The 16,477-nt window shown below is 36.1% G+C and overlaps 1 protein-coding gene across 1 annotated transcript in view; it reads left to right on the top strand.

The window, feature by feature from the left end:
- The window catches only part of IQCM (IQ motif containing M), a gene marked incomplete at both ends in the record, with an annotated part of 108,791 nt that overhangs the window by 72,926 nt on the left and 19,388 nt on the right, over nucleotides 1-16,477 (top strand). The window contains 2 exon segments of the mRNA XM_082482457.1: nucleotides 9,179-9,300; nucleotides 9,302-9,338. Coding sequence (XP_082338583.1) covers nucleotides 9,179-9,300; nucleotides 9,302-9,338 — 159 coding nt within the window.

The following is a 16,477-nucleotide window of genomic DNA, read 5'->3' as shown; positions in this document are numbered from 1 at the left end:
ATAAGACCTTAGAAGTTTCAGAACCAGGAATGCAAAACCTGCAAATGACTGCCACGGGCAAATGTTAAAATACTTTTTAAAACTTTTGTGTTGTATTATTTTAGGAGATTGCAGGGTCAAAAACAGAATTTTCAGCAGGTCAAAATATCAAAGCATATTTTTTAAATCACTTTGACATATTAATGTTTTTATTGCACGTAGCACGGTGATGGCTTGCTGCCAGTCAGACACATTCTGCTCTCTTTATTTACACATTGAGGTCAATGAGATTCCAAAGCAGGATTACTCATTTGTGCCTAACAAATTTAGATTTGCCAGCGAAATGACCTATGCTGTCAGCAGGATTGTCTTAAACCAAAGATCCTGAGCTTGTGCGACATGAGTTAAAGGGGTTACTAGTATAATGGTGGTAATAACATCTTTGGTAGACCTACACTCTTCATTCAGTTTGTTTCAAGAGTACTGGTTATTATGACAATGTGATATTTTAACAGTAATATTGCTAACAGCATGCGATGTTGTTGTTGGCATTTTAATGACCTCCTTTCCATTTCTGGAACCCTGACTCATGGTTATGGATGGTCAAGCATCTTGCATTGCCTGACTGTGGTGCCAAGCTGCAAGCTCGGAGTGACTTTGAATCCTTTGCTGATTCTTCTTTGTTTGACTTTTCTACACAGGCAACCTTTGTTCCAAGATTAGTCAACACACAATAGGAAATACAAATTTTAGATCACTTTTGTAATTCCCAGTCCTGGGTTTTGTAATTCCCTAAAAGCTGGGTTAGATGTTAGGACCACAAGAACTTGCATTTATGCAGTTTCTGTCTGCTTACCATAAATGCTAAGTTTTTAAATGTTTTCTTTTCACTATTCACACACAGAAGGTATGTTGCTTCCCTTCCAGTGCTGGGTTAACATAAAATGTATATTAGCCTGAGAGACATAAATTACTTAATGTAATTTTGTAGCTACAGTCTTTGTCATACTCAGAGGCTTGTTATTTACCCTTCCAATTGTATAACCAATTGTTCCCATAATTCTCAGCGTTTAAGAATAAGGTTTCCATGGTAATCTTCGATTTTGTAAATGCTTATCATTTCTCTAAATGGATAGCTTAAATAAACAAGTGATCAGCTATCTTGTAACCAGAATATGCTTGATTGATATAAAAAGCAGAAGTATACCTCTGTTATAAAAATAGACTAGTTTGTTCAGCCATAATAAGTTCACAATCTGCAGAATCATGACCCTACTGATAGTGTTAACAAAAGCTTGCTCCTTAATTATCTGCATTGCATTCAGCTGCTGTTTCCCTCCTAAACTCAATTATAATTCTAATAGCAGCTGCGCTGCCATTGTTTGTTGCAATTCATTTTAAAGAAGTTTGATTGGATGTCATTGGTCTTTTTGACTAAATGTGCAAGGTTCAAAGTATCCACTGCCACTAATAGCCCTCATCTCATCTCAAGATTATACTAATTATTTACATAATTATATATTATACATTATAGAGCTATTATGTATTATTTCTAAATGATGGTTCTCCTTCAAAGATGTCGAACAAAAGAATATATATAGTTTTATTGTCCTTACACATATGCCAGTGTTGGTGAAGATATGGTTATGATTACTCTCTGTTTCTGTTAGCCAACAATTGAAGTATCCTTCCGCTACACTGGAAATTTATTAGAGCATTGAGGAGTCTCTATTGCTTTCAATTATGACTCTTAATTTGCTATTTCTTCTGTACATCTATGTCTGCAATGGATGTGTTAAGCAAATACTTTGACAAGAGCAAAAATGGCCTTTGATGTCCTTCAAGTTTTGTTGTCCTATTAAAAGGCAGATCTTAGTTTGACGATTTCATGTAAGAATTGCAACAGCTAGCGGAAATACACTTCATAATTGCCACTTACATAATCGTAAAAAGCCAGCTCATCTCTAGTGTCATATAAGTATTTATATGACGAAATATTTCAGGTCATTTATACAGGAGTAGACGAAAATAAATGAAGAAAATGCTGCAGGTCTTGGATTTTGTATTGGATTCCATGTGTGGAGCTAGTTGTATTCACTTTATATCACCACTACAAATATAACTTTATTTAAGGATAAATGTCACATATGTCAAAGAAAATAAAACGGTAAAAAAAATGTATCTTCGATTATCTTAAGAAAAGGCTATCTGTTGAGATACAGAACTGGATTTCTTTGATTTTTATGGGTGAAATTAAGTGACTTGAAGTGGCAGTTTTATTCCGAGGACTGTGGAAGCCTGAAGTTTGGTTTGGGCACATCTAACACAAAGGCAAAGGCACGAATTCTGCCTTCGTGTAATGGAAATGATGATAATGGTGACTGCGTGTATGTGGGGCATCAAAAGGCTTGGTGCCTGTTGAAAACTCTGAAGTGTCAGTGCATTAAATCAGGAGGGAAATCTTGCACGTTTTTTCTGTTTGTTTTGTTTTTTTTCCCAATACCTTAAATGTTACAAAAAGCCCCCCCCCAACAACCCAGCAACTCTACAAAGCATTAAAAGAACCCTGTTGGAGTTGCAAAGTCAAGTGATTTATAGCTTGCACATCAGCTGCACTGCATATGCAAATTGGCCTCTACGTATATACATAGCTTAATGGTCTTCGGTTGCACAATCATGTACATATTTGTGAGAAATTGCTGCCCCATTCAGTACAAAGAGATTGCAGCCAAGACTCCTCCATTTTTTGCAGAAGCTAGAAGGTACGTAGCAAATGATGATGAGAATTGCAGGGAGAGAATGGATGCATAGTTAGACTACTTGAAAATTGCTCACAGCAGCTCCACAGTTTCTTTTTGCTGATAGTTCATTTATGTAAAAGTGTTTGCAGAGGTGTTCAGTATTTTTGGACGCCTGACTTGGGATCTTGATGACTGATACACAGAAATGCTGAGGATTCAGAGCTACAACTGATGTTTAGATTTCTGCTGCAGCTTGAAGCTTGTGTTTAAAGCATATAAAATGTTAGTAGAATGCCAAATACTCTGAAGATGAGATTCAAGATGTCTGAGAATGGGAACCCACAATTCATGGGTATGTTCATCCTTAATCTGTTTTGGTCAGATTTTAAAATGTATTTGCATGGCTAGTGATGGGCATAGTCTCATAGAAGAAATTTGAAAAGCACCTGTGTACTGAAGTGCAAATGAAGTGCTGCAAATGAAGTGTTTTATCACTTTTGGGAAAACCATTAAGCTCCTTCTTGCATTTTTGGGCACCCGTTTAACTGTGAAAAATCTGATCCCATATGCCTTAGCTCCAAAGCAGTAAAGTGGCCGTAATAAAGCCCCTTTCCACCCTTAGGCTGTTGCAAAGGTAAATTTGTTAATGTCTCCGAACAGCTGATACTCTCATGACGAGTCCCATGAAGAAGCTCATGAGAAAACTACTAACTCCATCTTCAGCTCAGAGCATGAGTATTATATGGTAATCAAGTCCCGGGATAACAAACAGAAAAAGGAGAAAACAAAATACCGAATAGCTGCTCATGAGGTGAACACCGTCAGCTTGGTGCAGCCAAGGAGACAGGGCTCACGTGGATCGTGAAATTAAGGACCTTATCATGATGCACATGCAAAAAGGATTCCTAATGCCTGAGTAATACTTGACTTTGCAACCTTAGTAATGATATTGGAACACAGTTCTCTTACATGTAACATTCTATAAAGCTTTGGTTGACAGTCGTTTGGGAAATTACATATATCTAACTTACAGCTCTGCCACCTGTTATTAATATAGTCTTCCTAAACCGGAGGCAATACAAGCTTTATTGCACCTCAGGCTGCCATATATCTATATTAGGGGAGTGATGAATGCACTTTTTCTTTTTTCAGAGTTGGCTACCAAATACTTACAATTGAAATCCTCTGGAAAACAAATATGAATCTGGATAATGAGACAAGTCTGCCATGTTGATGAAAATAAATGTAAAGTTTATTCTAACAGAGCTTCAGAAGCACAATCCATTTAGAGGAGTATTGTATATCTGTTCCAACTATCTCATTGTATGGAATATGAAAATGTATTTTATAGTTATGCATGGCATTTCACACTGAACCCAAACTTTAATCATGGTTTAAGATTTAAAGGGTAATTTCATAAGGAAAAAAATATTCACATTTTTAGTGTGAAATCTGCACCATACCCCCTCGCCACCCTTTCCTTTTTTTACTATGTTCTACATAACGGAGCTCTCGTCTGGACTTGGCAAATTCTCTGGAATTATGTTCCAGTACAATCAGGTAATTATTTTTTCGGGTCCTGTATCCTGTGAATGTACTTCTAAATACCTACAGAAGGCAACCCAATCCCAATATGTGGGATTCACAGTCATTTTAGTGTTATTTCTGCTGCTTCTTTTTTTTCCCACTGGGTGAGGAAGAGCTGTCAGTTGTACCATGCTACTCCACTTAGAAGCAAAAGATTTTAAAGGTCTTATTTTTGACCATTTAAAAATAATTTTAAATTATCTGAGGACTCTGGTTCCACAGATTGTTTACATTTTGACTTGAAAAACTGAAGGAAAAGAAATGGAGGGGAGCAAAATAAAATCCCAGGGTACACCATTTAGAAATTGCACTTTTGAGATTCCAGCCTAACCTGCATCTGTTTTTCCTTGTATATTATGCTAACTAGCTTGGGTCTCTCTTACATTCCTATTTACATTCATTTTTAGTAGATCTTTCTGATTCCACATTGTTTTCTTCTATTTACAAATTAAATGCAAAGTGATGTGTGGTGTGAGGTCCCAGATGTGGATTGCTTTCCTACCTCTGAAGCAAATAACACATAAAATAACTACAAGTATTTGGAAAAAATGGCAATGCCTCGTATTTGATTGGAATAGTTTGGAAAATAGATGTTTAGTTTGGAAAATACAGATGAATATTCAGAAGAAAACCTGTGTTTTCTAATAGCATAATATTTTTAAGAAAAATTAAAATCTAGGATGAGAATAATTATAAAAGTAAAAAAAAACAAGCAGCAATGGATACATATTGAAAACTATACAGTGATGTATTTGTAAAAAGAGATGCAGCACTAATGGCAAGCGAACCAAGCATGTGTTCTTATGCTTATTGTATTATTGGTCATTCTAATCAGCTCTAAGCATTCTAGCATATAATCTTCTGTTACATTAAAAAGAATTATTGTTATTATTTTGTATTAAAATAAGTTATAAGCATACATATCTCTGCACTTTTTAGATATTCTCATTGAATACAAGATAGCTAACAGAAGTGAAGTCTTCAAAATGAATTATAACAACTAGAAAATTTCTGAATAGCAGTAAGAAATAATGTAGGTAAAACATGATGCCGTGACAGTTATTTTCAGGTGATACAGACCTGATTCCAGTAGTAGAAAGCATTTCTGTTTTATAGAATTGCAGGGCAAACGCTCTAGTCCTTGCAAGGAGAACACTCACTCTCTGCTTATGGAATGGGGTAAAAGACAATAAGTTAACAGCAGCATAAGTCTGCCTAGTTGTATTAGCACTCCTTAATAGTTTAGTAAAGTATCTGTGATCCTTCTGGTTTGTGACCTTGCTTATGCCTGAGGTTATCTGCCTCACTTGCTTTTAAGAAGTACGAGATTTTTTTTTTTTCTTCCGACACTTTGCAAAAGGTACTCCCTATATGCTTTATTCCACCGTATCTATCAGCACAGCAAGAGTTAGGATCCGAGTCGCTTGTCCAGACTGAGTGCCTACATATAGAATTTACTTGTGGCATATACAGGAAACTATGACATACCAGAAAATAGGCTGTCGGTAATGAAGAAGCAAAAGTAAAATGGTTTGTCCAATTGTTCATAAAATGGCATGTGTGTTCATGTAAAAAAGGAGCTTTAAAAATGAAGACAGTTCAACTGTTGGATTTTTTGAAAGATAGATATATATATATGTTTGTTAAAATGGAGAAAATTATTTATTTTCTGGAACTTTGTGATGTATTCTGGAAAAGATGAGCTCATTATTTATCCAAGTACTTTAGGGCTAAATTAAACAGGGAGTCATTTTTTTGGTGTTTCCTGATAAACCTGGCTGTTCTAAGTGTTTCTGTGTTTGCTGGTTTCTAGTTCCCATGTCCTGTGGGAACAAAGAGGAATCTATTTTTATCATTTGATTTTCAACATGAAAAGTTTCTTGTAGCTGGCAGGGAAGTGACCTTCCTAAAACACTGCAAACCCAAACCTGGCAATTGGTTCTTAAACTGTTTTTGTAACTGATGAGGTTGTAGACCTAATCCACGTAGGGGAATATCCCAATACGAATGATGTACTAGATCTACGTTCCATCTTCTGTTACACGTTGTAAGTCTTTTTAGTGTATTCGGCGTGCAATTTAAAGCCTAGTATTTGACAAATGCAAGGTGGTCTACTGTTGTAAAATGTATGAATGGTATAAAGGGACATTATACCAAAATAAAGTTTTTATGCCCAAGCGCTGAGAAACAATGAGGAAATAGCCCGGTAAATTCTTCCTCCTGAAGTCTGATAAAAAGTGACTATTGTGCTTGCTGGCACATGCAAAAGTGTCTTAAGGCAGCCTGACTGTACCACAGGGTTGAGTGGTCGCAATAACACTGATCAGAAGGCCCACGCACAATAATATTTCTACCATAGACATACTTTGTCTTTGTCCTGTTTCTATTTATCACCCACCTTTCAGCATGCTTTTGTGGCAGGTTGCAAACCGACTGCTTTACTAGCTGACTTGGTAATTCAAATTTGAATTCTCTGTTCTGTAATTCCTTTGGTAGGTTGGCTGGTTTTTATTTTTTCTCTTCAAAATAGGTAGTACGGTTTGTCATTTCCCAGCTCTGGGACCTTGGCTGTTCTCCATTATTTCTAAAGAATAATAGCCAGTGGCTCCAACAGTATTTCTGCAAGTTCCATTAGCTGGCTGGGATGAATTCCATCTGATTTCTGTGAATTTTCTTTTGTTGCAATGAATGTATTGTATATTAAAAGATCGGTTATTGCATTACTTAAGAAAGCCTGAGCAAATCTGTTCTACCAGATTTTTTAGAAAGAAGGCTAGGAATGTGTGGATTAGTGTCTGGACGGGAAGCGAGAGCTGGATTTACAAAGGACAGCTGAACTGCTGCAGTGATTCTAGGAGACAGAAATGTAACATATCACAATACCCACAGATGAACTGGCCAATGGTATGTTTGGGGATGTTGCACACAAAGGAATTGTCTTTATAAATAATAGCTATTAACCATTACAGAATCACAAAGTCAGAGAATGACATGGATTGGTAGGGACCTTTTGAGATCATCTAATCCAACCCCTAGGGGGTTCACCTATGGCATGTTGGACAGGAACACATCCAGGTGGCTTTTGAATATCTCCAAAGAAGGAGATACTATTATTTAAAATTGGAGTAGGGAAAAAAAAAAAAAAAGATTTTAAAAATCCTTTTTATTAAAATGAAAATGCTTCTTGTTTGTAAACCTGACCCTTGCCTAGTACATCTGCTTGATTAGTCCTGCATCTTAGGTTCCAAGTCAAGTTTTAATGAACTTTGTTGTCCTTTCTCCTTGTCGTGTATCATGTACATTAATTATATCAGAGATCAATGATTTTTACATTTATTTTCCTAGACTGTATCACTCGATGACATGATTCTGAAATGCTTTTTTAGCAGTTTTGCCCTTCAGCTGTAAATTGTGATTCTGTACTTCTTCATTAATTATCTTGGAGTGCTTACATAACTACTTAAGAGAAAATATTAAATGTAAGATGGTTCCATTAATTTAAGAGCAGGGACATTCTATTTAGACTCCCCTTTCCTTGCTCAAGGAGTACACCATTTTTCATTTTGATAAATGATTTGCCTTGTTATAACTTTTTTAACTAATGGGTATAGAAAAAACCCCGTTAAATAAAAATGGTATGACAAAAAAGTGTGACATTCACTTTATTTTATACAGAAACAAATGAATGTAATACAAAGTGATTTTATTGAACTGTAACAACAAAACATTGGAAGTTGAGTGCTGAATTGGCCTTGAAATGTATTCCTTGTGTAATATAGAACCTGTCGCCTCCAGATGTAGGTTCAGATATGACCCAAGCGGTTAAAGACCAAGACTGTTAGCAATGCAGTGCTATAAGGCATTTCGCTCCTTTCCCTTTTCTAAAGGATGAAACAGGCATTCTTACCCTCAGCGTGAGTATCAGCATCCTGGATGTGGGTTGCATTTGGATGTTAATCAGAAGGGAAAACTGCCCCCCACCCCCTGGCCCTGACACGCTTCTAGGCAGGTTGTTGTAGTTGTTGCTAGAAAAAGGTCCTATCCAGAAATTTACATTGCTTTAACTGTTCCTGTGGTCAGGAACAATTCTATAGTTTCCAAGGAAGTGAGCCCTCCATATCTGAGTTCCAAAATTCCTTGGTCTTGCTTCCTGAGTGCAGTAGAATTCCGTACATGAGGTACATTTACAGGATCAGGCTCCTTCATGGACTCCTTTTTCATGTCGGAGTTGGTCCATTCTTAAAAATAAGTTATGATTAGCTGCTGTTGAAGATCAGTGTATAAAGTGTGGTGAGAATAGTTTCTTACTTAAAATTTTAGCTCCTTCCATTTTTTAATAGGGTACTGTTAACAGATATCTCATTTAACCATGTAATTTAATGGTCTAACTTCAGGTGTGCTACAGTTTGTGATTGATAAACAGTAAGTATCAAGCTTGAGATTTTCAAAGTGGCTGAAGAATAATTACACATTCATCTCCCATTAAGTTTTGAATGCCTTTGAAAATTTTAGTCATGCTTATCACTGGAACCTACTCAGAAAAGTCTGAACTGTATTATTTAGTGAGAGTCATCATAGAACACATCTGCATATTGAACTAGCTGAAGTATTAGAACAGTAATCAATTAAATCTTTCCAAACTGGACACCTTTGTCCTGTTTGTTAATCACATCTACCAGTTCCACATCTTATAAGCCTACATGCATCTCAACCTTTTAACTTGTGGAAGTTCAATGTTCAGTCCTAATGTGTTTCAGTTAAATAATAAAAGGAAATCTAACTGTACAGGTTATTACTGTGAATATCAATTGCATTTATATATATATCAGAGCAAAGATGTTGGGTTTTATACATTGTTTTCTTTTCTTCAGCTTCTACTGGTGCTGTAAGAAGCATCCAAAAGCATCAGGAAGTTGAAATGGCTTTCATGGTATTTCCTCCTCTTGGTGCAAAAGTGAAGAACCTTATTACAGTGCTGCTACCATGGGTGCACCCCTCTCATGGAAGGAAAAGACGGATCCAAGAAATTAGGTAAAAATTTCAACGCCTCAGAAGGATATGAATGTAATGAAGGGCATGAAGGTGTTGCACCTTCCACATGATCTATTAGAGCCTGTGTATGTGGTATACACATCTCCACAAACAAATTTACCACCACCCCTGCCGCTCAAGGACTGATGTATACTTTCCAAAAACTGAGTTAGTTTACCTGTTGGCCTTCCATAGGATGAGATAAAATCCTTAGTTTTCAGGAGTTTCCAACACAAAACCTAATAACTCAGCAACCAAGCCTTACCCTTAACCTGTAACGTTTTTTCTATGTGTGTTAGGATTAAGAAGGGCATGTTCAGTTGTCATCTCTTTGAAGGCTCAAATTCAGAGGCAGAGCTGTTTTTCTGCCGCTTTTCCCTCGGAATCGCAGGCAGAGGAAACCCACGTTTACATGCAAATGAATCTGGATGTGCAGAAAGAATCCACGGCGTATGTAGTGAAGAGAGGAGGTGAAAAGGATAGAGGGGAGTAGGATGCCTCTCTGGGTGGTGCTAGCATTGAGGGTAGAGTGCTGCTGCAAAGTTTGAGCTGATACGCTTAGCGTATCTCAGGGCATGATTCTACTGAGAAAGGGACGATGACTGCAGTCAGGGATTGTGTGAGCAGGAGATAGGTGAAAATAAAAGGACAAAAAATCAATTACAAACCTCCGCAAAACTATGAAGCGTGTAGCAGGCTGGGGGTTTTCGTTCCTTAATGTCAGAATAAGAAGAATTTTCCTTGTAACAAGCTTGGAGTCAGAGAAAACATCAGACTAAAGTCTGTATGGGAAATGGTCCGTGATTTGCACTTCTTACACCCTTTCCCCTTACTTTGCCAGGTAATAGCAGCTAAGCTTTATGTTAGAAACTTGAGGCCAAAATCTTATTAGTTACTCCAACACCTTCATGGGAATTTCCTGCAGTTCATTTAGGCTATAAACCTATTTCCAGGATGTTGGCTCGAAGACAGTGCTCTCTAGGTTGCACAAAAATGTGGAATTTAAGGACACTAAAAGACAAACGTCCATCTCTGCAAGCATAGATTATTTTTCAACTGTGTATATGAATCAGAAGATTGATGGAAAGAAGGAATAAGTGGCAGAGGACAGTGGGAGCCGTCCCTTGTCCAGACAGCGTCCAATGTTCTTGTGCTACATGCAGATGAAAAGAGCACTGGATTAAAATTAAGACAATTGTGCTCATCCTCAATGTGTTAGCAAGGCAATCTCCTTCTCTTGTCCTTCACTTTTCACAAGGGTCCTCATAACAGCTGCTGTGCTGAAGGAATTATTATTCAAAACATAACATACTATCTCACTCAGTCTTTAAGTTGAAGGATCTGTTTTTAAACAAATTTTTCATTACTACATTTTTATAAGTAATAATTCATGACTCTAACAGCTGTAAGCCTCTGACCAAAAATGAAATGTAGAAGGATTTTATTTTTTTTTAACCTGCAGACATAAAAGGTACTTTTAAAGCAAACATAAAAAAGCTTTTCCCTGTTTTTGATGTACCATTAGCACTATCTTTAACTGTGCTTGAACTGGTACTGTGATATACTGAATTATACGTTCTTTGGGCCAGGTCCCTGTCTGCTGGAAATAGTCATAAATTCATTGATTTTAAAGCAGCAAGGCTGGTATGCAACACTTGTAGACAGGTGCCATTTTTGTGAGGTTATTGAAGTCCACCAAGATCTGAGCTAATTAAACGCTCTCCTCATGCTAGTCAATATTCTAGGTAATGACTTTTCATTTAAAATGCTTATTCAGATCTTTGGTATCATATTGGTCTGTCAGGTTTTGATTATAATATAGACAAGAATAGTGGCAGAGACAAAAATAGATCTTCAAATGAGATTATGATGTATACGGTAAGATCTGCCTCTGGAGGGCTTTCGAGATTTTTAGCTCGGTGATCAGAGTATTGCATCTTCTTGAGTTACAGCAGTTATTAAACTGGTTGACAAGAAAGATGCAGTAGTTGCCTTGAAAAGAGATTAGTCTATTGAAGTAGGACTTTCTGTAGCTCAGACTCTCCTCTTCCAACAAGCATTTTAGCTCTGGATAGCCCTGGAAATTTATTATATGTTCTACCATTAATACTCATAAACACTACAAGATTCATACAGCCCTTTTTTTGCTTACTGTGTCTGTTTCTGTGGCTTCTGAGATACATTGAGCTTTCAGCAGATAACTGTGAAGCAGTGAACACCCACTTACTAACTCATCTGTGGGCAGGGCTTTTACTATTTGGTAAAGATCTAAGCCGAGATAAATAATCCTTCAACTGTGATTGCATTTAATCCAGAAGTGGAAGTTCCCATAGGCATATATTTACACCACGTATGGAAATTAGGGATCCTGGTGCAGTGTACCATTAACTTCTAATCTAAGTATAAAACTTCTACACGTGCTTAAAAAACTAGAAATTAAGTTTTTAAACTTTTTGAAATACAATAGGTTTTTTTGGTATCATTGATATACAAGGCATGTTTTCATAACACTTCTTCACTTACGTCAACTATGATTGCTCCGACATCACCAGTAAGTAGCATGCTAACATCTCTTTTAAGGATGAATAATCTTCATTGTATTTTTTTAACTGGAGAATGAAAGATAATATTCATTTCCCCTTGGAAACATGACTATATGAAAATGCATCTTCCTACTCAATTTATTTGCCAGCTCTTGTATTCAGATTACTTTAATGATTAAAGAGTCAGGACATCAAGGTTTAATTCACATTGAATTTTGTCACTGCGGTAAGTTTTGCAAGCGTTTCAACTTCCCATATATCCCAGTTTTGATATTTGAAAATGGGAAAGTATTTCAAATTAACTTTTCTGAAGTGCTTTTAGGTGAAAGAAGGCATGGTTTCCTTACTTAAATAATGGCATGGGTGATTGATCAATAGTTTTATTTTGCTCTATGAGCAAGTTGAGATAAATACTAGGCTGTATAACACTATCAACGATGACACAGAGTCAGCCTTTCTCTATTAAGCTTGTGGCACAATATTTCCTTTTGATAGTTGAAGGAAGGACACAGTTTTTTACTTTATCTCTTGCAAAAATCTGGTTCCTTTTGGAACCAGGACACGGGGTCTTTTTTTGCAGTAAAATAAGACTTTTACTGTAACAAAGAAGCAATACCACAAAAAAATAATGGTTTTGTGTTTTCTAGAGATATGTATGTACCTTGAAATTATCAATATAGATAGTAGAGCAATGGGCTTCAAATGTTTAATTCAAATGGAGATAAGGTTGCAAAAGGTTTTTGAAGAGAAGCCTTTCCTTGAGAAACTAATTTAGAGACCTACTGTTTACTACTAGAGCCTCTAGAAGTCAATGGAAATGTTCCGGGTGGTTTAGATCAGTCCCTTAAGGCATGCTGGTGTATGCCCACAGCAGTCTGTTTACTCGTTGCTAGCTATCTCATGGGTGTAAAGAATCTCTGCCAGGAATGGTTTCCTGGTGATATTCAGAAGAGACACAATTCCATCCACCTTTCCTGTTGCTGCTAGACTAAACTGTGATAAGAAGGCCCTGAAAGTCTTACCAATTATGAGAATTGTAATATTGTTCGGTCTTACCGCGTACGTGAGAAGAAGCTTTGTAAACATAGACTCAGCAATTCCATGGGGAAAGAAAGAAGCAGAGAGGAAGCAATTTAAAATGGAAGGCTGAAGCACTCGTACTTCAAGGGGTAGAGTGATTAGTCTACTACCTGAGCAAGAGAGGATAATGTTCAAATGTCTGTATGTAGTGCATATTAGCTCTTTCTTTTAGCTTTGACGTGATTTTCCCAGTTTAACTTACACGGTATAGCTTAAAAAATAAAAAGAGAAGATATTGAGGAGCTATCATGGCCAGCTTTTCATATGGTGTCAGTTTGGGATAAAGGAATAAAAAGTTCTAATAATATCTTTCAAGCATTAATCTCTGCAAGATGTCGCGAAGACCAGAATTAGAGCAATATGTGGTCTTTGCCATCTTTGACTGTTGTGACTCAAAGACACTTTTGATCACTTAAAAAGAAAATTCAACACTTAAAAAGCACACAAACCAGTAGAATTTCCACAACAATCCAATTCTCCATATACATCCCAACTGGGTCAATTTTCAATGCATTTCACATAGGAAAAAATATACTGTTCTCACGATTGTTTGTGTGTGTAGTTCTCCATACCCCATGCTGTAAATACACCCCACAGTGTCAGATCCATGCTGTGACCAACAATATATGCCCAGTGGGCTAGGCTAGCAATATCTACTGTATGTTTATATTTTTTCCTTTACATTTTTGCAAAGCTGCTTCTTCCTCTGTCTTAGTCTGGCAGTATGGCTTGCTATAGTTTGGGGGATTGTAAAGCTGTCTCTAAAAAGCATATCGGAATGCAGCATTTGGACTCAAAAATGGAAGCTCAAGCTCTCTAATGCAAGGCCTTTATTTTCTAAATGTTTGCAGGGTATGCAGCAGGACAGAAAAGCTACACATCAGCACACGTGTTGGTAGAAGTTGTAGATAACGCAGTGGCATTTTAGTACCTCGCTTAAGGTGAGAATTGTGGCTCTTTTACTATGTGGCGTTTCACGTAAGAGCACACCTTAGCTTCCTGAGCTGTGTTGGATATCAAAGGAATCTGAAGTAAAATTCAGCCTAAAAGTCCTTTTTAAATATTGGAAGTAACAGCTTGACTGCTCAGAAAGGAAGAATTTTATGTCATGAAAAGGGAAAAATAGGGTTTATTTATTTAGAAATTAGAAATTTGACTTCTTTAAAGAAATTTGAAATTTCTTTTGAAGAAGTCAAAAGAGAGATGTCACATCCCTTAGGTTGGAAATAATTTAGCAATGAAACATACCCAATAATTTGAGAAAAGTCAACACTTGCCTAATTTTGTGTTTAAGAGGTTCTTGGAGTGACTGCAGCTTTCTAAAATTTCATCCATCACATCGCAAAGTTGGAGTTTGAAATCTGACCTGTATGCATGTGACAAGTCAATTAAATCTCACAGTTCTATTTCTGTTTCCTGATTTGATTAACTGAGCCCACTGAAACGCAAGTAATGGAGCATGAAGACTTTATATTGACTTTCAAATAGGCTTTGCATTACTCAAGCCAGTTCATCTGAAAGTTTGCTCAAAAGATGCAGAGACGTGCCCAAGGTAGAATTATAGAAAAATGCCACTAAGTGCTCTAATTATTCTGGTTATGTATTCACAGTGCCAAGCCTGAACCAGTTTGAAGTGTTCTCAGATTATCTAGAATCCTAGAAATGCAGATTTAAGGTAATTTCTGAACTGTTCTACATCTACTAGACTAAACTGATATTTCTTAAATGTAAAGCAGAATTCACTGCAACTTCTGGGGACTGGTATTAGTGTAGCATTTCTCTTTCAGTTTCTGAAAACAAACACAATATAATGCTTCTGCTAAGAACAAACCTAAAGACTTTAATAATGAGAAACAGAGAATTGTATATATATTTACATACATACATACATTTATGTATAAATATATAATATAGGAACATTATATATATTTTTTTTATTTATTTTATCACATCAAATTATTTAAGAAAAGTGGAGCTACTGACTTAAAATATTTTTATTTTTGACTGAAGTAGTCGGCATCCTTTTTTCTGCATCCTCTGAGTGAAAGATGTCAGTATTCTTCAGTGATACTTTTTGTTTAAAAATTGTCTTCAATGTATTTGTAATACAATTTTCAAACCCTTCAAAATAAAAGAGAAAATTTTTAATCGAGCTGTCATTTTTTTTTAGCGTTCTACTTACCTGAAGTATCATTATTTCATTGTGAACCAAGAAAAAATTTAAAAATATCAAAGATAACATCCAAAAAGACTTGTAGGTTCTTAACTGTTGTTTGTTACTGGATTGTCATTTTCTGCTTATCATGAAGCAAGATATAATCCTTTCTAAGGAATGATAATCAAATAGTATCACAAGGAGATATTTTTTTTTATTTGCAATTACATGACTAAATGGAGTTACTTATCAAACTAGAGGGCCAAGAACATGAACCCTAATTGAATTCCAGAGCCAAGTTAGCCTTTATTAGAGAGTTTATAAAATCAAGATATCTGAAAGGTCTGCAAGGATCTTACAAAGAGATCATAAAGGATTCCAGCATAAATCTAGGTGGAATTCTGCCCTTGAATTAGGGATTTAAAGTTATGAGAAGCATTGTTGATGAATTCATGGCAGAACAAGAAATCTTCGTCCTACTCTACAAATACTCTGGAGGTAATTTGTGTCCCAACAGTTGCATGCAGAAATCTGTGCTATAAAAAAAAAATCATTTTTGCTTGCAAATTAACCAGAATGATGGAAAGTTAGTTTAATCTAAAAAATTCTGCTTTTAGTTATAAGAATATAGAATTAAAGTAATCTCCTGAACAGGAAAGATAATGAAATTGTCCCATTTATTAACTATACTACTAGTCCATTAATTAGAACTACTAGCAAAATATGTGGGTTTTCTTATAGTTCTTGCCTACCATTTGAGAGCTCCCTTGAGTAAGGATTTCATAATTCATATAAAATAGTAAAATGCATGCAGTTCTTTACTGCACTGTATTATATCTATAACAAATTTAAAACCACATACAATTTAAAAAACTTAAAAGCTTTGGAATTCCTCAGCAAGAAGAGCTGTGTTTAAAAATTCTGTTGGAAATGATACACGTGTAACCCTGAAATCAGATCCATTAAAAAACAAATTTGCAATATTACAGTTAAAGAACATAATACTCAGAATGATGAAGCTGTAAGCAAGACAGGGTTTCAAAATAACAATTGTTTTCTAACATCACACTTACCACCTACCATTCCTAGATATCTGGAGATAGCTTAGTATCTCCCTGGTAATTCTAAGGAAAGGAAGGCTAGTGTGAAGGGGGATTTGGGGAGAAAAGTAATTGTATTAGAGAGGCTTTTTGTTTTAAAAAACACAAAACCAAACACAAATATAGCTTCATGTCTACAGTCAAGGAATTTGGTTCTGTCAAATCTGTGATTCATGCTTGCAGGAATGTGAAATCCATTGGCAAGACAGATTTCTAAAACCCTAAGTGAGTTATATTTTATGAAACTAGAAATTGTCTAAA

The sequence above is a fragment of the Vanellus vanellus genome (genome assembly GCF_965231255.1).
Source record: "Vanellus vanellus genome assembly, chromosome: 4".
Lineage (NCBI taxonomy): Eukaryota > Metazoa > Chordata > Aves > Charadriiformes > Charadriidae > Vanellus > Vanellus vanellus.
This window is presented reverse-complemented; position numbering and strand designations above follow the sequence as displayed.